Source organism: Erpetoichthys calabaricus, chromosome 12, assembly GCF_900747795.2.
Source record: "Erpetoichthys calabaricus chromosome 12, fErpCal1.3, whole genome shotgun sequence".
NCBI lineage: Eukaryota > Metazoa > Chordata > Cladistia > Polypteriformes > Polypteridae > Erpetoichthys > Erpetoichthys calabaricus.
The window spans coordinates 138,538,283-138,559,037 of record NC_041405.2 but is presented as its reverse complement, the minus strand read 5'-3'; the positions used below and the strand labels follow the sequence as shown (position 1 = coordinate 138,559,037).

The window sequence follows — 20,755 nt, the reverse complement described above, 5'->3', positions numbered from 1 at the left end:
GTTGCTGGGGTTGGACGGGCTTCCCGCATGAGATGGATGGACCTTTGCATGCATGAAAGATCAGGGGGGACCATCTTTCAGCGCTATGGGCTCCCTCAATGTGCTACGAGGCAGTGTCCCTTTGCCCAGGCACAACCTGAGAATTGTAGTCCTGTGGAGCGGCCCTGCGGGGTGGTGCCATGGATCCAGCCAGATGGAGCTGACAAGAGCAGGTAATCCTACTTTGAGAGACTTCTGCCTGGCCCAAAGGTGCTTCCTCCATGCAATGTTGTGGTACCGGAAGTACTCCTGGGTCATGGAGTAGGAATCGGTGGAAAATGCTTGCCTAGGAGTAGTGAAAGATGTAAAAAAGACAAACAATTGTGCATTGTGTGTGCTCTGGAAGAGAGATCATCTGTTGAGATGTTTTCCATTTAAGTAAAAAGTATTTTTTGCACCTGAATTGGATTTTGAGTAGTCAGTGTCAGGAGTTTGGGGGCAGATTATGCCCCCTAGTGGCAAAAGGATACTTCGCCACTAATGGACTGTTGGCACAAAGGTGTGGGTATGTGATGGTTGACCTGTGGTAAATGCAGTACAAACCTGCAGCTAACTGCAGTATAAGAAATTTCTACATTACTCTGAGGCTAGGGATCTGCACTGGCAATCGGAAGGTTGCCGGTTCGAATCCCGTAAATGCCAATAGGGACTCTGCTCTGTTGGGCCCTTGAGCAAGGCTCTTAACCTGCAATTGCTGAGTGCTTTGAGTAGTGAGAAAAGCGCTATATAAATGCAAAGAATTATTATTATTATTATTATTACATAAAAGTTTTGAAAATTTTGTTCTAGGTAATTTTTTTTTCTAATCTTTAGTTGATGTTTTCTTTCTGTCACCACCACTTGGAAGTTTCTAATGCCCCAGTGCCTCCCACCCCACCCCCAAATACCAACACAATCACTTGCCAGTTGTCTGCTGAATAATTTCTTATTCTTTGATCTACAACTTAAGTGTCAGCCCTCCACATCACCGACACTTTGGGCAAAATTGTCATTCTCTGTCTCATCCGATTCATCCTTGTTTTTATCGTTTTGTTCTTTTTTTATCATCACTTGATCATCATGATCATCCCCAAGTAAACGCAGCCTGAAGGTTCTTCCATTTTTCTTCATCTTGAACAGAAATGAAAAGCAAATGTCTTTTAAATACTGGAAAGAAAGAAAGAAAGAAAGAAAGAAAGAAAGAAAGAAAGAAAGAAAGAAAGAAAGAAAGAAAGAATAATCCACCAAATATGAAGAGGAAATGGTAATGAACTCAATCAAGACTCATCATCTGTTTGTCATTAGCTTGGGAAATTTCCAGTGCCCCACAACCATGCATAGGTTGAAGCATTCTCTTCAGGACCACAAAGAAGCCAAAGCCTGTGCCGGTAGTATCAGGCCAACCCTGGACAGGGAGCCAATCCATTACATTCTCACTGACACACACCCACAGCCACTGGGAGGCATAGAAAAATCACCAGATAAACTAACATGAATATACTGTATTTATAAAGGAAACGTCCACACAAAGAGCAGACACAAGAAGAACGTTCAAAGGCCACACATACAGCAACCAGGCATGTGACTCAAACTTGGTACACTAGATCTGTGACATAGCCACATAACTGTGCTCTATAATAAATTATATGATACTACCATGTTACATGTTGAAGACAGGTAAGTGTATAAATGTAAAAATATTTGAAATCTCATGCTTTCTGTGTACCTTCAGTGATCTACCTCTGTATCCTGTGTCAGAACCTCTCTTGACCAGTGCTTTCTTTATCAAGTATGTTCCTATGAAGCCTGCTTCTCAGACTGCACCATTTCAAGACACCTTGCTTGCCTCAGGTGCAGATCAGGCAGGTAGTGCAGATCGGGTAGTGAGAGCCCCTATGTCTTTACTCCTCCTCAAGTGTCTCATACTTGCACTTCATCTTTCGATCACATCACCAAATCCAAACTGACCAATCATATTGCTTTAAGATGCTGGACACATACAGACCTTAGTGTTTCATTGTATTATATTATATTATATTAACCTGCTTAGTATAAATGCAGGGTCAGAGACAGCCAGTGCCTATCCCTTCAGTGTAATAGCGGATAACCTTGGATGAGGCACCAGTCCATCACTGAACACACTGACCCATTCACATACTCTGTCTCACTCCTACCTGAACAATTTACAGTCACCAATCTAGCATGCACATCTTTCCACTGTGGTAGGAAAACCAGAGCACTATAAGAAAAAAACCCACTGGGATTTGGGAGGACAACTGGAGTACCCAAGAAATGAAACCTCCATCTCGTTTCCCTGCCCAAACTCTGCCGACATGGGAAGAATGTGCAGATTCACCAGAGGCAAAGCTCAAGAACAAGGACTGTCCATGAAGCAGAATTGCTAACTCCTCGCACTGTGATGCCCATATGTGAAAATCACACACAGTTTATACAAGATACAGTAGATATTATTCATGTTAAAGGATAGATAGATAGATAGATAGATAGATAGATAGATAGATAGATAGATAGATAGATAGATATGAAAGGCACTATATAATAGATAGATAGATAGATAGATAGATAGATAGATAGATAGATAGATAGATAGATAGATATGAAAGGCACTATATAATAGATAGATAGATAGATAGATAGATAGATAGATAGATAGATAGATAGATAGATAGATATGAAAGGCACTATATAATAGATAGATTAGATAGATAGATAGATAGATAGATAGATAGATAGATAGATAGATAGATAGATAGATATGAAAGGCACTATATAATAGATAGATAGATAGATAGATAGATAGATAGATAGATAGATAGATAGATAGATAGATAGATAGATATGAAAGGCACTATATAATAGATAGATAGATAGATAGATAGATAGATAGATAGATAGATAGATAGATAGATAGATAGATAGATAGATAGATAGATACTCAATGCAATGAACCCTTGTTTAAATTCCTTGCTAGGCTGCCATTGTTATGTACTTTTCCTCATATTGATGTGGCTTCATTGGGTTATTCTGGTTTCCTACTAAACATAGGTTGACCAGTTGGACAGAGAGACAGATACATGATAGATAGATAGATAGATAGAGTACTGAGTTCTTCCCCTGCAGACATGGGGAGAATTTGCGCTCCCCACAGGCAATGATTGGAAACAAGGACTCTCCGTGAAGCAGCACTGCTAACTCCTTGAACTGAGCAGTCCACATCTGAAAGTCACAGTTTATACAATAAAGCAGCCCAGGCTCCATAGCATGATGGTAAAGAATTGCATCCCAGAATACTAGGGGCAGGCAAAGCATGATAAACTCTCACAAAGGCACCAAGTAACAGCATACCCAACAGTGTGAGTGGGGTTGAAATGGTGGGACTTACGAATGAATGTATGAATGACCTCCTGGTACTGAGCCTGCAATAAAGATATGATACATGTTAAAGGCATGATAGATAGATAGATAGATAGATAGATAGATAGATAGATAGATAGATAGATAGATAGATAGATAGATAGATACTCAGTGCAATGAACCCTTGTTTAAATTCCTTGCTAGGCTGCCATTGTTATGTACTTTTCCTCATATTGATGTGGCTTCATTGCGTTATTCTGGTTTCCTACTAAACATAGTTGGACAGACAGACACATACATGATAGATAGATAGATAGATAGATAGATAGATAGATAGATAGATAGATAGATAGATAGAACTGAGTTCTTTTTTGTGAACTCAGGGATTTTCCTTTGTCCAACAATTGAGCGTGTTGATGGGTCACAGGAAAAAATAAAAAAATTTGCTAATGGATTTTTCAAATGTAGAAAATACAAATATCACAATGAGTGGGATGTGTGTGCGTCCGGGGATGCCATAGCCCTTCTGTTCTTTTCTCCAGATTTGTTCACTTTTCATCCGTACGATTAATTGAATGACAACTTGTGCCACCCACACACACTGCCTGTTGTGCGTGCTCCTTATGTATGTAAAATAAATGGCATTGTTTTCGGGAATGGCTCTTTTTTTTTCGCGAGTTCCTCGCTTTGTGAGTGCATGGGGGACAATCCTGGTAAACAGCCCTTTTGCTACACAACAGAACTCGCAGACTCTGCTTCATAATCTATTAATTTTCTCAATTGTTTATTTATATGTTGTGCTAAAGCTTTTTTTTAAATAATAATCATAATAACATTGGTGTGCAAATGAAAAAGTCAACTACATAAAAAAAAGAGAAAATATCTACAAAGTTTGCGATGTTTCTATCGGCAGCCGAGCCGAAACTCGCGCGTTCTCCTTTAAGAAACCCCCACCATCTCTTATGCCGGAGGGGGTGATGTGTTATTCTTGGAACAGCGGGAGAAAAAAAAAAACAGCACTGGTCTGTTTCAAGTCCCCCCAATAGAAACTGTGCCTGATTTGTGGCCAATGCTTTGGGATGAAAAAAAAAACCTAAAAGGGGGTAGCTATGGAGATAGAGCGCTATCCTCGCTGCTTTCTTTGACAGGTGTTGAGTGGGGAAAAAAGTCGGAAAAGAGAAATAAGGATGTATGCCAAAGGGAAAGGATCCACCGTACCCTCTGATAGCCAAGCACGGGAAAAGTAAGTTAAAATGCGCTCTCGTATTACCTGCAGTACCACACACGGAGCGAAGTACAGCCTTATTCTCAAAAAGGGGGAGTGCGGCGTGGAAATGGAAGTGTACGGGCTATCAACTTTCTTTCTTTATCTGTCTGATTCTTTCTCCCCGGTGTGCCCTTTTCTTCGTGTGCGCTCCCTCTTCTTCCATTTCATTCTCCGGCGCGCTTCGTTTTTTTTAGTCTCGCGTTCTCTTTCTCGGACAGCGCCGGCTGTGACTTTCTGTTGCCGCGGCTGATGCGTGTTTGCAAGCTGCGCTTTTGTTTCGGCTCGCCGACTTCATGGAGTTTGAGGCAGGAGAAGTGACTCCGAGATCCTCGCTCTTTTTTCCTCGATCGCCGCGTCCGTAGAGCTCGGTGCGCCCCGCTGCCTCGTACAACTTTTCCCCTCGTTCACGACTTTGTGTCCCGTTCTTGTTTGTATGTCTGTTTGTTGGTATTTTTTTAGGGAGGGGGAGGAGGGGTGCATAGCGTTCGAGACTAAAGAGCAAAAGGGGATACCAATAAAACCGAGAGAAAGATAACTTTTATTTTTCTTCCTTTGTCTGCAAATTATTATTAACGTTGCTACTATTGTGTTATTTTACGCATACTGCCAACCGATGGGCTATTGCCCTTTCCGGAACTGGTTTCTGCCTTCCGCCCTTTGCTGACGGGATGGACTGAGGCTCCCCGAGACCCTGCACTTTAAGAAAAGAAAAAAGGAAAACAAGAAGCGGGTCTAAAAAGATGGATGAATCGGGCTTACTTTAAAACCAATTCCGATTCTCTGCCCTTTGTGCACTGGAGCGGAGAGTACCCCCCTCTTCGGGGAGTATAACTTTGGTGAAATGTATTCAGGCATTGAGGTACAGACACGTGCGTGTGAGAAAACAAACCAGACGCCTAATTATTTCACGGTTTCCCCGTGTGCGCGTATTCTGCTCCAGGGATCCGACGGTATTGCAATGTAAAAAAAGAAATGATTTGTTACTTATTGATACGCGAGGAGTCCGTGCCTTTGCAGGGGAAAAATTATTATTATTAATAATAATAAAGCAAGCAGGCAAGGGTTTAGCATGAGGGTGCGAGGTCGAGGGTTAAGCCAAGAATGGACGCCCTTTTTTGTTATTTCTTACAACGAGTGTGTGATCCCTTTCCGTATTCGCTTCTACGGTCTACAGTAGGCACTACTGTTGAATATCAGCGTATGTGTGCTTATATATAATATGTAATATATAGCACTTATGGACGAAGAGGGAGGGAGCGCGCATGAGTAGAAATAAGTAAATTCGAACAAAAGCTCACCAGTAAAGTGGAATCGTGAACGCAGAAATGTGTGGATCTGGCGTCAACGTGTACGTTTAATTTTCTTTAGAATGTGGTTAACTATCTGTAGGAGGAGGACAGGTTTGTCCTTCTACTTTTTGTGGACTTGCATTACGCGCGAACAAAATTACAGGGACATCCTAGTACTGTATATGCATGGCCAAAGTCCCGGCCTGGACAATTCACATGTACAGTATACTCGAACGGCAAGAAGTTAGGAGAGTAAGAATTCTGAAATGCGCCGCCGTGTATTTCTGTAAACGTATACGGCCCATGGTGTGAGCGCTTTACCATTCGCCACATCAGACTAAACTGCGCCGATGGGAAAAAAAAACTGACAGGGCAGAATCGTGTTTATTTATTTATTTTTTATTTATTGTTTAGCCAGATGAGCAGACTTCATGATGGGGTGGAGGGCGAAGGTTTGGTGCATTCGAGATCGGCTGTGTCTTTCGATGGCTCGGCGCGCAGTTCTTTTTACGCTTTGTGCGAGTATAAGGGGGTAACGGTCGCAGGGCTGGGGAATGAAACCCCTTTTAGGTTTTGTTTTACAGCAGATCTCTTTTTGACGAGTGCACTCATCTGACTTAAGAAACTTTGAGGGCAGAGAGAGAGAGAGAATAACAATGTCAGAATAGCTGATAAGCCGGACGACTTCAGGAAGTTAAAGTTTGGTGTAATGTATGTTTTAATGCATCAACAGAAAAAAAAATGCGTGTATATGAATAAAAATAAAAAAGTGTGTGTGTACACTCTCTACAATGTATCTGTAAGCGTATGTGTACTTTTGTTTTATGAATGGGTTTGTGTAGTTCGTGTATGTGTGTGTGTATACGGTATATACCTTGCATTGGTCTGCATTTTTTTTTTTTATTTGGGTCTGAAATTTTGCATATTATATAAAAATGTGGTGAATTTATATGTACTTTCTGAGTATTGTTTTGTGTTTGCATATGTCCTCTTTTGCAGGTATGTATTTGCACATTATTTTTTTCTTTTTTGGCTGATGTCTTTATCCAAGGCATCTAACAGCATTTGAGGTACACTTGGTTCCATTTCCAATGGCAGCAGAGGCAGGTGAAGTCACTGATGGGATCTGAACCCAGGGTTTGAAGTCCAGAGCCTTAACTAGAATATACAACACATGTGCCTACGTGCTTCAATATTTATGTATGGAAATATAGACATTTATATCATTGTGAACACGGGGGTATGTGTTGCTATGTCATTTTGAACATACAAAAATGTGTGTGTGTGTCTGCGTGTGTGTATTGCTATGTTGTTGTGGATGTACAGTATCAATATGTGCCTTTGCATTTGTGTTAGTGTGTGTAAATATAATCTCAAACCTGCTTAATCCAGTTTAGAGCTGGAGGGGACCAGTTGCCTTGTGCAGATTTTATTTGTACATCATGAGCACACAGAATGTGTCTTTCAATATATGTTTGTGGAGATATGAGTGTGTTTATTTCTGTGTTCATAAAGTAGCTATGTGTTTGTGTGTATTCTCATAATTGAATGTGCTCAAATGTATTTTAGGCGTGTTTATGTGTGCTGATGTTTTTGTATTTTTATGTGTGCATTTCATTGTACATCATTATGGACATATACATAATCCTACTGTTTGTCTGTAATTGTGTTTTTGTGTATGTAAGTACAACATATTTTCAAAGCTACTTAATCTAGTTTTGGGTTGCAGGAGGCCAGAGCCTATGAGGTGTTTATGTCTGTATGTGTGTGTGTTGTATATGATATGCAATTGTGGACATAAGTAACACAATAATATTTATACCTCCTACATATGTTCATGTGTCTATGGCACACACGTGCTTTTGTTTATATCCAATTTAACAAATTATAATGCAACATGCTGCCCATTAGTAAGCTTCATATACATTTGTAATTATGAAACAGTTAAAACAAAATAACATCCCATTGAAATGCAAAACAACAAACAGCCAGAAATACTTTGGGGTATGGAAAAAGAAATGTACATCCGTCTGTGTGTGTGTGTGTGTGTGTGTGTGCGTAATGGCAGACATGTATGTATTTTTCTTTTTGTCTGTGTTAAATATTTTCCAGGTGTACCAAGAACTATTTTTAAAATAATTAAGAGCAACCAGAATATTTATATTAACAATGTGTTTTGCCTTGTATGTTGTCTTTTCCTGGAAGTTGGAGTCAAAAAGTGTGGGGTACAGATTGGTGAAATTGGCCAGGACTTGCACCTTACATCCTCCTCCAGCTTTTGATAATGGTTAAGAGTTGAAGTGCTTTATTATGTTTTTTTTCTTTTTTTGAATGTTAACATTTTTATATCTGTTACATGAAACATCAATGCACTGAAGGCCCTAAGTAGTGTACCTTCTGAAAGAGAAAATACTTTTCAAAGTTTTTGACTACTTGTTGTCTTTTCAATAATTTACAAAGATCTTAAGTTTGTAGGCCCAGATCTCATAAAAGAATATGCACAAAGCGAGATGGTGGGCCCCCTTGCCACTGTTTTAAAAATTGCAGTGCCAATTTAAAAAAAATTTTTTCCTCCCTGCCTGTCTCTTTCTACCCATCTCAACAAATATTTATTTGTTATTTGTGATTGTCAGAGAGCCCCTCCATAAACCCGGTGACATTCACACCCTGCACTGTCGAAAGCTGGCCTCCGTCTCCTGTGTCTCTGTGGGTGAAGACCCTCTGCTTAGCTGTCCTCTGACTGCTTGTATTGGTGATCGTCTTTTGTTTAAGCTCCCCCTTTAGTGTTTAGGGGGAATGTGTTTGCGTAAAGGAGAAAATGTGTGCTCACTGTGGATGTTACAATACAAATTAGTTTAAATAGTCTTTGTGTGTAAATATACACATATGGGTAGGTATATCAGTTAACACCTGTCACACCACAGCTAACCTTACCACCTTGCATGGCTTGAATTCTGGTTCAGTCCACATCTGGGGTGTCCTTTTGTGTGCAGTTTCTGTGTTCCTACTGTTTTTGTGTAGCCTTTTCTTGCAGGACCTCTGGTCTATAAGTTCAAAGTTATGCTCTACAGTTAATTGGGGAAACCGATTCACCCGTGAGCGTGTGGGAGTGTATTCTTTGTGCCAGTCAGGGTTAGCTCAGATTGCTGCTACACTGCTGGAAGTGGTCTCCGCTTTCTGTGACCCTGTAAAGGAACATGCGAGTTCAGAAAATCGAATCATTTGCTCTTTTCTTTATTTTATGCTTATGCAGAGTTACATGCAACACAGAAGTATGCATCTTGTAACATTTGTTTACTGTATCTAAATATGTGAAACTATTACTGGCATGTTCTCTTAAACATTGGGTATACAAAATTTTAAATGAGAGACCTCCCTTGATGCATATGTATATCTGAGTATGTATATTGTGTGTGTCTATATGCATGTTGGTGCGTGTAAATTATAATTGTTTTATATTGAGCTTTTCTAGCTACTCAAAATGCTTTACATATAGAGTGTGTAAGTTTGCATGTGTTACATCTGTGGATGAATGTAAGTAAGTACCTGTGTTTGGGGTATACATTTATGCAGTGCATGTTTTGTATATAATATGTTTGAGTACATACTGTATATGTGTGTGTGTGTCTGTGTATATATAATACATACTGCTGTCTCTTAAAAGGTAGTGTAGATGCAGCTGTATTCATTTCTTGCTCTCACTTTCACTTGCGCAAATTTTTCCATGTATATGTAAGCTTGCATGTGCATATTTATGTACACACATATTGATTGCACACCAACCCATTTCTCTAATTCATTAATATGTAATAAGTTTTATTTATTTAGTGATCAAGATATGAAAGTGCTTCGAAGCCTTTGTCTCAATGAAGCAAGGGTGCTTGTTTGTTTGCTTCATTTATTTGCTTCTACCACAGCTTCTCACCACCGATCTATCCTGGCAGGCTTTGGCATGGCTACATAACTTGCCCAGTGTGAGGTTTTGGGCTGTATAAAGATGGGTGAAGGTGTGTTTTGGTAAATAACCGGAAAAGGTACTGTGGACACAATGTGTCACACATTTGTGTGTTAGTACTTCTCGTTGGTTAAAACAAAAGTACGCTTTGCTATTGCCTCTGTCCAAGCGTTGGGTTTTACTGCACTGGAAGAATGCTGTGAGGCTTGGGTTGAAATCGTAAATATTCTTGCTGCGATAACTGACCAATGCACAAAATAAATAAATGTAACCAGACAAAGTGTCCGTTATCCTGTCTGGTTTTAACAGCCACTCATTCATCTGATGTGACCTCCCTGTCCGGCAAGTAGATGTTCAGCCAGTAGTTCTCAATGGCAGCCCCAGTGTATGCTTTGACTTGTTTAGTGTCATAAATGCAGGCTCCTCATTCTTCTCTTCTTCTTCTTCACTACTGTCAGCCAGCAGGTTATACCCTTCTGGCCCACCAGAGGAGACTCCCACAAACTTTTCTGTTTGTTCCAAACCTCCACGTCCTTCTGGCTTCATATATCCACGTTTTTGTAGCTCCATCCTCCTTGAACTAGAGTTGAAGATTCTATTAAGACCCATAGTGCAAAGCTAGGAACAATGTCTAGTTTAGATTGAGCCCACTTAGTTAAAGTGGCTTGACCTCATAAGTCCATAGTGGAGGTTTCATTTGCAGCCTCATGGGTTCCAATCTCTTGGCCACACCCTAGGGCGTAAAAACAATTTTTCAGGGGTTGTCTATTAGATCATGTACACTCTGCATATGGATTGCACTGTTACATATTATTATGAAAATCCATTGAGATATTCACTTACTGTAATTTCATACATGGCATCTCCAGATTCTTAGTTTTTGGAGATGAAGATGGTTGGGTGGATGTGATGGTGGTGATATTTAATCTTGCCACTCTAATGTTATTCAACATGAAAGTGCTCCCTGCCTCCTTTTCTTCTCTGGCTAGTGTGTTGATAGTTACTGTACATGATTGACTAGACTCAACTCTAACAAGCAAAGGTGACCCAGCAAGTTCAGGGGAAACTCATTTTGAGATACTGGCTGCCCTCCTAGGGTTTCTTTAGCTTCCAATTTAGTGATAAATGTCAGTTCTGATGTAGTTAGCCATTGAATTCATTCATGTGGAGCAAACTGGTTATTTGTGACGGAAGTCCTTGCACTCTATTGTGTAATACTGATAAGGTGAGAGAAGGAATTTGTTTGCTTTTGGGAGACCCTGAATGCATCAGCAGAGCTTTTTGGACCTTGAGTGAAAGTGTGATATGTGAGGCCCCAACAGAGACAGTATCTGAGCTGAAGTCTTGGGACTTGTCATAAAAATGAAGACTCCGTGTGTGGCCCATACTGATTATTTGTGCAGTTAAGAGGTGTTGTGGGCTGGGTGCATTTTCAGTATTAAATAAATATGGCCACTTCTTTGTCCCATAATGTTTTGTTTCCAGTAAACCAATCCACTAGTGTTGCCTTCTGGCCAAACCATGAAATAGAGAGCTTGAGTGTTCAATTTACACCCCAGCCCAATTTTAAATTTTGTGAATTGGGCATGTAGTGTTGGCTCAGTACAGTTTCGCTAAAACAGGTTTAGGTGACTCCTGATGCACCCTTAAGAAGGGAGAGGCTTTCAAGAAGGTCTGTGCCCCCAGTGCATCCAAGAACAAGAGTGACTAGTGGCAAATGGGAGTTTACTGGTTTAGATGTTGTCCATGTTGTTCCAAATGTTCAGTGCTGACATCTGTGTGTGTTTTGAGTCCCACAAATAAAATTTAGGTGCCCTCTGTTTCTCCTTTCCTGTGTCCAACATTTTATGCAGATTTAAGGCCTTACAGCTCTAGAATGCCTGCCAGGTGCCTTCTATATGAAGCTTGTATTTTCACCGTGCGTGAGCTATGCCATATTGCCAAGTCGTTATTCTAATGTGCATTGATGTGACTAACATATTAAACCTCAAATGATGAATGATGGACAGACTGTACAGTAAATTCTCCATTATCCGTCACTCGATTTAACTGGTGGTCTCCATTAACCGTCAGGGCCAAAACAAAAACCAAACCATTCACACACCAGCGCCTACCTATTACTGTACTACTACTGTCGTGCAATACGCTGCGAGCTTTGCACATCGAAACAACTTTACTTTTTGCTAGTGCACAGTGTTCTTCCTCAGCACCACAGTGTCGGTTACGTACCTTCAATTTTAATACCATTTTGTAAATTTTATCTTTTGTTATAATTAATCTAATATACAATGTTATGGCTGATAAACGTATTTTGTTTTGTCACAAAAAAAGAAATTATTAAGCATTTACAAAATGGCGAAAGTATTTCAAGTACAGCTTCAATTTATGAACGATATAAAGCATGATGCAGACAAAATTGAAAAATGTGTTGAAAATGGAAAACACTGACAGTAATGTTATTCTGTATTAATGTTAATGTTCTTCTGTATTGTAATTTTCTTTTTTAAATTCTTTTATTATGTTTTGTTAATATATTGTAACATGCAGGCAGTTGTGATATGCTGTATGGGAGCAGAAAGGGTGGAATGAATGCTGTAAGAGATGGGACTGGATGTAAGGGGCAGACACGACTCTTAGGAGATGAGTGGTAGGAGAAGTTAGGAGAAAATGGAAGGTGCAGTGTAAGGGTAGGGAGTCAGGAAACAGTAAGCAGGAATATTTGTGATATACAGGGTGCGCACAAAGTCCGTACACCCCTATCTTTAGGAGCATTTACAGGAATAACCATGACAATTTGGTTCCTGTGGACATCAGCCCAAGTCTTCCCGGTATTTCGAGGTGCGTTTCCGACATCCTGTCTGGTGCTGCCACCTGCTGCTGCTCAAGAAATAGTAACAACGTGGCGGTTGTTCCAAGACGAAGCAATGGGTGACACAAGTCAGGAAGCTTGTGATCTGATGCTGCACCAATTTCCAACAAATGCTGAGAAGGAAAAGGTTATGTTCTCTGACGAGTGCGCGATTTATCGCAGCTCCCGCAATCGAAACGTGTTTTTCTGGGGAAAAGAAAATCCACATTTCTTTGAAGAAATTGAGCATAGCCCACCACACGTGATGATCTGGGCCGGAATGACAGCACAGCATTTGTTTGGCCATTATTTTTTTGATGGTTCTGTTAAACAAATCAGTTATCTGGAAATGCTGAATGGCTGGCTTATCCCGCAACTGAGAAACCAGGGCATCCTTGACAGTGTTTGGTTTCAACAAGACGGGGCACATGCCCATTTCGCAATCACCATGCGTGATCGCCTCAATGATGTTTTTGGGAATCGTTGGATCGGACGAGGATCAAACAACAATCCCGCTCCTCTTCCGTGGCCTCCGAGAAGCCCTGATCTCACAACTCCAGATAATGCACTCTGGGGGTTTATCAAACAAGACGTGCGGAAGCACTGTTCTTCATCGAACGATGAACTGAAACATGTGGTTCGCGCAGCGTTCCAGAAAGTCACCCTGCAAATGTTGCAGAACATGAGCAGGAGAACCTGGTTCGGCATTCGGCTATGCAGAGATCATGGAGGGACCCATACAAATGTTTTGGATTCCTAAGATGTAACCTTTAGCTTTCAAAATGCTCCCAAAGATAGGGGTAAATGGACTTTGTGCGCACCCTGTAGAGAAATAAAAAAGAATGTAAGTGGCAGGAGATAAACTGATTGGTAGGGAACACTTTCTTTTATTGTTTTGGAGGTCTGCTCCATAACCCAGATAATGGTGTATAAGACAGGGCACTGATTGTTATGGAACAAAGACTACAATTAAAACCGAAAACTCCAGTACCTCTGAGTTGTATTTGCTTGTTGCGCTGGTCGTTGCAGTATTATATGAATTTTGTTAATATATAATTTTGTGTTGTGAATAAATACAACTATTCAACAACGACATTTATTTATATAGCACATTTTCATACAAAAAGTAGCTCAAAGTGCTTTACATAATGAAGAAAAGAAAAATAAAAGACAAAATAAGAAATTAAAATAAGGCAACATTAGTTAACATAGAATAGATCATCAAATTCATGTTGCCATCAGGGAAAAGTAGTGTTTCTTCCCAATGAAGAGGCATATCCACGAGAATTAAAAGATTTGTTGTTTGGTGAAAGTGAAATGGGCGGCACGGTGGCACAATGGCAGCACCGCTGCCCCGCAGTAAGGAGACCCGGGCTCGCCTCCCGGGCCCCCCCTGTGTACTTTGTGGAGCCCGCATGGCCCCCCCCCCCCACAGTCCAAAGACACGCAGGCCAGGTGCATTGTCCATAGTGTGTGCCTGGTGTGTGTGTCCTGCCAGGGATTTGTTTCCCGCATTGTGCCCCGTGCCGGCCGGGACCGGCCCCAGCAGACCCCCGCGACCCCGCAGCTAGGACACAGCGGGCTGGATACTGACTGACTGAAACCGAAATCCACATACGCAAGCGGCAGAGACACCCCGGGGGGTTGGCAAACGAAGTGGGTAGGGGGCTTTCCTAAAAAAATCAATAAAAAAAAATTATAAATTGGCCTTGTGAGAATGTGAATACAATTTATTTTTGTATAACTCAAAAATCACACAAGAAGTGCCGCAATGGGCTTTAGCAGGCCCTGCCTCTTGACAGCCCCCCAGCCTTGACTCTCTAAGAAGACTAGGAAAACTCCCAAAAAACCCTTCTAGGGAAAAATGGAAGAAACCTCGGGAAAGGCCATTCAAAGAGAGACCCCTTTCCAGGTAGGTTGGGCGTGCAGTGGGTGTCAAAATGAAGTGGGTCAATACAGGACAGTACACAGAACAGAACAAAAGTAAACCTCAATACAATAAAAAAATAAAAATATTACAAGTATGAAGCAGAATTTAACAGTAGATGATATCACATAATATAATTTAGATTTGTTTAGAATCCTGGAGACCTCAGCCATCAAGCTGCCTCCCCCAATTGGCCATTCAACAGCTGGGACAGCCATTCCAATGAAAGGACCCCTCTACCCGATGATTCCTGCGATCCTCCATCATGGACAACTTTATTTTAGGCGGCGTGTGTATTCTGCAATGGACTTGCTCCCCTGCCTTGTTCAGGTTGACTGATATTTGTTATTTGGACCTGCGTATGGGAGAATGTTGTGCGTATCCCATAATAAACTGACATCCTACCCAGGAATGGTTCCTGCCTGGAGATCCGTTTTGCTAGGATGGGCTCCAGCACCCTAATCTGGACAAGTCTACAGTAGTGTTGAGACACATCTCTGAGCACCCAACCAGTGACCTCAAGCTTAACTCAATTAGCATTCAAAATCCGGTAAACTTGATTTACTTTTTGTTTGTTTTTTTATCTCCCTACAACAATATATCTTCCACACTTTATTTCAAACAAACGCTGCACATTTTTTAAGCTCTGTTTTGAATTTCCATCATAAATTTACCTTATTTGGGTGGAATAAATATTTCCAGTTAATGAGGTACATTTAAATAATTTTCCGCAGGTGATCGAAGACTATTTAGACTCGGCTGTTTCTTTATCAGTAATTCTTAAAGGAGACGGCTTTTAATGTAAGGAAGAGACTTGCCTGAATTTTTCTGATGTTTTATTATGAACTACCTGAATGATAAAACACTAGAGGGCCATTAGAGTCCAGTGGACTCCAATGAAATAACCTGCTGGCTAATGGAGTTTATGGACCAGGATGTAAGCAGTAAAAGGGAAAGTCCAAAGAAGAAATATTCGCTAAACTAATCTACTGTATATCGTTTTTAAAGTAGCTGTTGTCTTCCCCGTCTTCTGTCTTATCCGTCACGGCCTTATTCCTGACCCCTGATGGATAATCGTGGTTTTGCTGTATTTTAGTTCCCTTTTAGGATGGCCAATGCTGTCTATTTGCACTGAAGAACTTTTTTAGTTTTTTGTCAGTTTATGTTAGCTACCTGTTATCACTTTTCAGGAAACTGGCCAACAAGTCGAGAATACCTCAGCCAAGCTTCACTCCATCATGCATGCTGGGCTGGAAGGCATTAACTGCCTGGTGAGGCACTGTATCCAGTTTTCATATGGTGTGGGTGCACATACATAAAACATGTTTTTTTGCTAACATTAAAAGGCAATTTGCATGAGTGTACAGTTCTCTGAAAGTAATTGATTTACTGTACTCATATTACAGTAAGGGCGTCTAGCGCAAATAAACCTGCTTTTGTTAACCGTAAGCAGTAACATTCCATTAACACAGAAGTCATCATCTGTGACGCCAAGATGAGATAATTGTGTCTCAGTGACCTGGGTTAACCAGTGATTCATTTTTTTTGAGGCAAAGTAGGTTGAACAGACATGATAGTGCTGTATGTGGTGGCTGGCTTGTTGGTGAGGTAAGTCGCTGAACCTGTATGTGAACATGTGAACCTTTTTCACATGGCCTGTTCTGTTCATTTATACAGCAATCATATCGCTACATGTGCCAGGTAATTGTGGCTACCCGCTCTGATGATGGCGCCCCTGTTGTCTGCCTTACACCTAATGCTGAAGGGATGGGCTGCTTAGAATCCTGAACTGGATTAAGAGGACTTCTGCAAATAGATGAATGGGTAAAGGTGGGAAGTCCATATCCCGAAACTCCATCTCCCCCAAGAAAAAAAATTCCATCTGCAAGTAAAGTGTTGGCAGGTAAAGTGTTAACACTTTGTAATGCCGTGTAAAATAACATTTTAGTGTGTTAAGTACAGTACCAGGTTTGTCCATGGGTTTCACCTAGTCTCTTGCTTGGTCAGGTCGTACACGCTGTGAATGCCTCTGTACAGCATACAATACTCGGTAATAATCGCTAGCCTGGATTGGGGAAATTTGATGATAAAAACAGAGTGTTTTCAGCATTCTGATATCAAACCTGTCAGTACAGGTATAAAATGATATAATCCCAGTTCTTTTCTGATGACCCTTCGAGTACTTCTGCACACTGACAGTGCTGCCCAATTCAGTCATACATGCTGTGTGCCTATAAACAATAGACCATATATGTTCATGTTCTTCTGTGCCATTACATAAAACACATCATATGCGCATAGTGTGTACTTGCATAACTTGTTGCATCTGTGTTTATATGTGAATATTGTAGAAGAAGCAGTACTGTCATATATATATATAATATATAAGATGGACGCTGTATAGCGCCCAACCCGACACATATTGGACACGGGAGGCACATGTAAAATAAACTGTATGTTTATTTTTCTTCAGCTGGAAGGCACGTCTTCCCCGTAATCCCTCCAGCCACAACACAGTCCCAAGCACAGCACACAAGTAATGCAAAACACTTACACTCCTCTCTCTGGCACCACCACTCCTCTTCCTCCCAATTCTGGCCGCTGAGTGGTGGACACTGGCTCCCTTTTATTGGGTACCCGGAAGTGCTCCAGGTGCTTGATTGGCAACATCCGGCTGCACTTCCGGGTAAGGCGAAACCAGTGCCCTAAAGTGGCCAGCAGCTCCTGCTGTAGCACCCCCTGGCGGCGCCTGCGGAACCCCACAGAGCTGCACAGAACTCCAACCCCCATGAAGCCCTGGGGGAGACCGAGGCAGGGAGGGAGGCTGCCATCTAGCGTCCAGGGGGAGATACTGGGCTTCCCACCTGTGTCCCCCTGGCAGATGTGGTAAAGGGGTGTCCCGGCCAGGCATGGGCCTTGGCCATCCGTCACTCTATCTCTCTCTCTCTCTCTCTCTCTCTCTCTCTCTCTCTCTATATATATATATATATATATATATATATATATATATATATATATATATATATAATATAATATATTAGTGCATCCGGAAAGTATTCACAGCGCATCACTTTTTCCACATTTTGTTATGTTACAGCCTTATTCCAAAATGGATTAAATTCATTTTTTTCCTCAGAATTCTACACACAACACCCCATAATGACAGCGTGAAAAAAGTTTACTTGAGATTTTTGTAAATTTATTAAACATAAACAAACTGAGAAATCCCATGTACATAAGTATTCACAGCCTTTGCACAATACTTTGTCGATGCACCTTTGGCAGCAATTTTACAGCCTCAAGTCTTTTTGAATATGATGCCACAAGCTTGGCACACCTATGCTTGGCCAGTTTCACCCATTCCTCTTTGCAGCACCTCTCAAGCTCCATCAGGCTGGATGGGAAGCGTCGGTGCACAGCCATTTTAAGATCTCTCCAGAGATGTTCAATCGGATTCAAGTCTGGGCTCTGGCTGGGCCACTCAAGGACATTCACAGAGTTGTCCTGAAGCCACTCCTTTGATATCTTGGCTGTGTGCGTAGGGTCGCTGTCCTGCTGAAAGTTGAACCGTCGCCCCAGTCTGAGGTCAAGAGCGCTCTGGAGCAGGTTTTCATATAGGATGTCTCTGTACATTGCTGCAGTCATCTTTCCCTTTATCCTGACTAGTCTCCCAGTTCCTGCCGTTAAAAAACATCCCCACAGCATGATGCTGCCCCCACCATGCTTCACTGTAGGGATGGTATTGGCCTGGTGATGAGCGGTGCCTGGTTTCCTCCAAATGTGACACCTGGCATTCACACCAAAGAGTTCAGTCTTTGTCTCCTCAGACCAGAGAATTTTCTTTCTCATGGTCTGAGAGTCCTTCAGGTGCCTTTTGGCAAACTCCAGGCGGGCTGCCATGTGCCTTTTACTTAGGAGTGGCTTCCGTCTGGCCACTCTACCATACAGGCCTGATTGGTGGATTGCTGCAGAGATGTTTGTCCTTCTGGAAGGTTCTCCTTTCTCCACAGAGGACCTCTGGAGCTCTGACAGAGTGACCATCGGGTTCTTGGTCACCTCCCTGACTAAGGCCCTTCTCCCCCGATCACTCAGTTTAGATGGCCGGCCAGCTCTAGGAAGAGTCCTGGTGGTTTCGAACTTCTTCCACTTACGGATGATGGAGGCCACTGTGCTCATTGGGACCTTCAAAGCAGCAGAAATTTTTCTGTAACCTTCCCCAGATTTGTGCCTCTAGACAATCCTGTCTCGGAGGTCTACAGACAATTCCTTTGACTTCATGCGTGGTTTGTGCTGTGACATAAACTGTCAACTGTGGGACCTTATATAGACAGGTGTGTACCTTTCCAAATCATGTCCAATCAATTGAATTTACCACAGGTGGACTCCAATTAAGCTGCAGAAACATCTCAAGGATGATCAGGGGAAACAGGATGCACCTGAGCTCAATTTTGAGCTTCATGGCAAAGGCTGTGAATACTTATGTACATGTGATTTTCTCAGTTTTTTTATTTTTAATAAATTTGCAAAAACTTTAAGTAAACTTTTTTCACATTGTCATTATGGGGTGTTGTGTGTAGAATTCTGAGGAAAAAAATGAATTTAATCCATTTTGGAATAAGGCTGTAACATAACAAAATGTGGAAAAAGTGATGTGGTGAGAATACTTTCCGGATGCACTGTGTGTGTGTGTGTGTATATGTATATGTATGTGTGTATGTATATATATATATATATATATATATATATATATATATATATATATATATATAATATAAACTTAGGCTTTTCTATTAATGCACATTATCTATCTCAGGTTTTAATAATTTTCTAAACATATAGTTTATTGTACAGTATATAAGTAGATACAGGACTTTGTTGATATGTCTCTCCAGAAGAAATAAGTAAAAGTGATAAGCGGAAAAAGAGAACTTTATAGACATGTTTTAAATTTTACCACCTTGTTTAGATGTTTGTGAGTATATGTATGTATGTATGTATGTATGTATGTATAATATACAGTATGTGTGTCTATATATGTTTATCTCCATGTATATTTGCTTGTTGTACAATTATACATCGGGGTCTGTTCATTCCGCGTATTCATGAAAGGTGTCAGTCTCACTTGCCGCGATTCTCGAGTCATTGGTGTTGACCAGCCCTTACCTCTTTATAGGCCGGATAAGTTGGCAGTTAGATGAAGAGCTAGCAGTCGCAGGCTTTGTTTTCCCCTCTTTAGCAATGGCTCAGATCTATCAAATACATGCATGGGGCCCAGTCTGTATACTGTGCTTAAGACATGTGTCTGTGTAGCCCTCAAGCCATGTGTGACATCAGTTGCACTGTTACCTGTTGCCCTTTACATGTTCTTATAAGCAGACCAGCTGCCCCCGATTTGTGGTGCACACCTGAATACTCAAATTATCTTTGGTAGAACATCAGTTGAGTCCAAGTGTGGCAGCAGAATTAAGACAAGTGGAGTATACATGCAGTGATATTGCTGTTAGATGCATTGTGATGAGAGTCCCCCTTGAAGTTGAGATAAACTTCTGAATTGGCAAAAAAAAGAGAACCTGTTGCAATTTAGGACTTTTTTTTTATCATATAGAAAAAGTAGAAATTGGATAAGAAGTCCTCTTTTTTGATTACTTGGACCAATATTTTGTCTTTTTTTTTTTTTTTTTTTTTTTTATTTATTTATTTATTTTTTTAGTTGTACAAAGTTAAGATATTTTTGAAGGTAGAACCAACCTAATTCAGTGTGGTGATTCTCTTTGCCTGCACGTATTTCATGCATTTTGACAGCACCTAACTGGTGAAAACTTCGTATGTGAGGAAGGCTTGCCATATGTGGAATGGTTCTTTAATTGTGTCCTCCTTCCGAATAGACTAGAGTGGAAAGTGAGGATTGCTGGTATCTACTGGTGTGCCTTTATTGCCTACTGGGCTGGGCAGTCGCGTGTTTCGATGTTGTATGGTAGAACTACACAATAACGTGACGTGATGTAAGATGCTATATGCAGCTGTAATTGGCAACACCGTGCACTACTGAGAGAAATGCTGGGGCAGTAGGCATTAA

At 41.1% G+C, this 20,755-nt stretch overlaps 1 protein-coding gene across 1 annotated transcript in view; it reads left to right on the top strand.

The window, feature by feature from the left end:
• The first annotated feature begins 4,391 nt into the window (after nt 1–4,391).
• The window catches only part of ssbp4 (single stranded DNA binding protein 4), a 136,023-nt gene continuing 119,659 nt past the window's right edge, over nt 4,392–20,755 (top strand). Inside the window, 1 exon segment of the mRNA XM_028816378.2 lies at nt 4,392–4,636. Coding sequence (XP_028672211.1) covers nt 4,581–4,636 — 56 coding nt within the window. The 5' untranslated portion in view covers nt 4,392–4,580.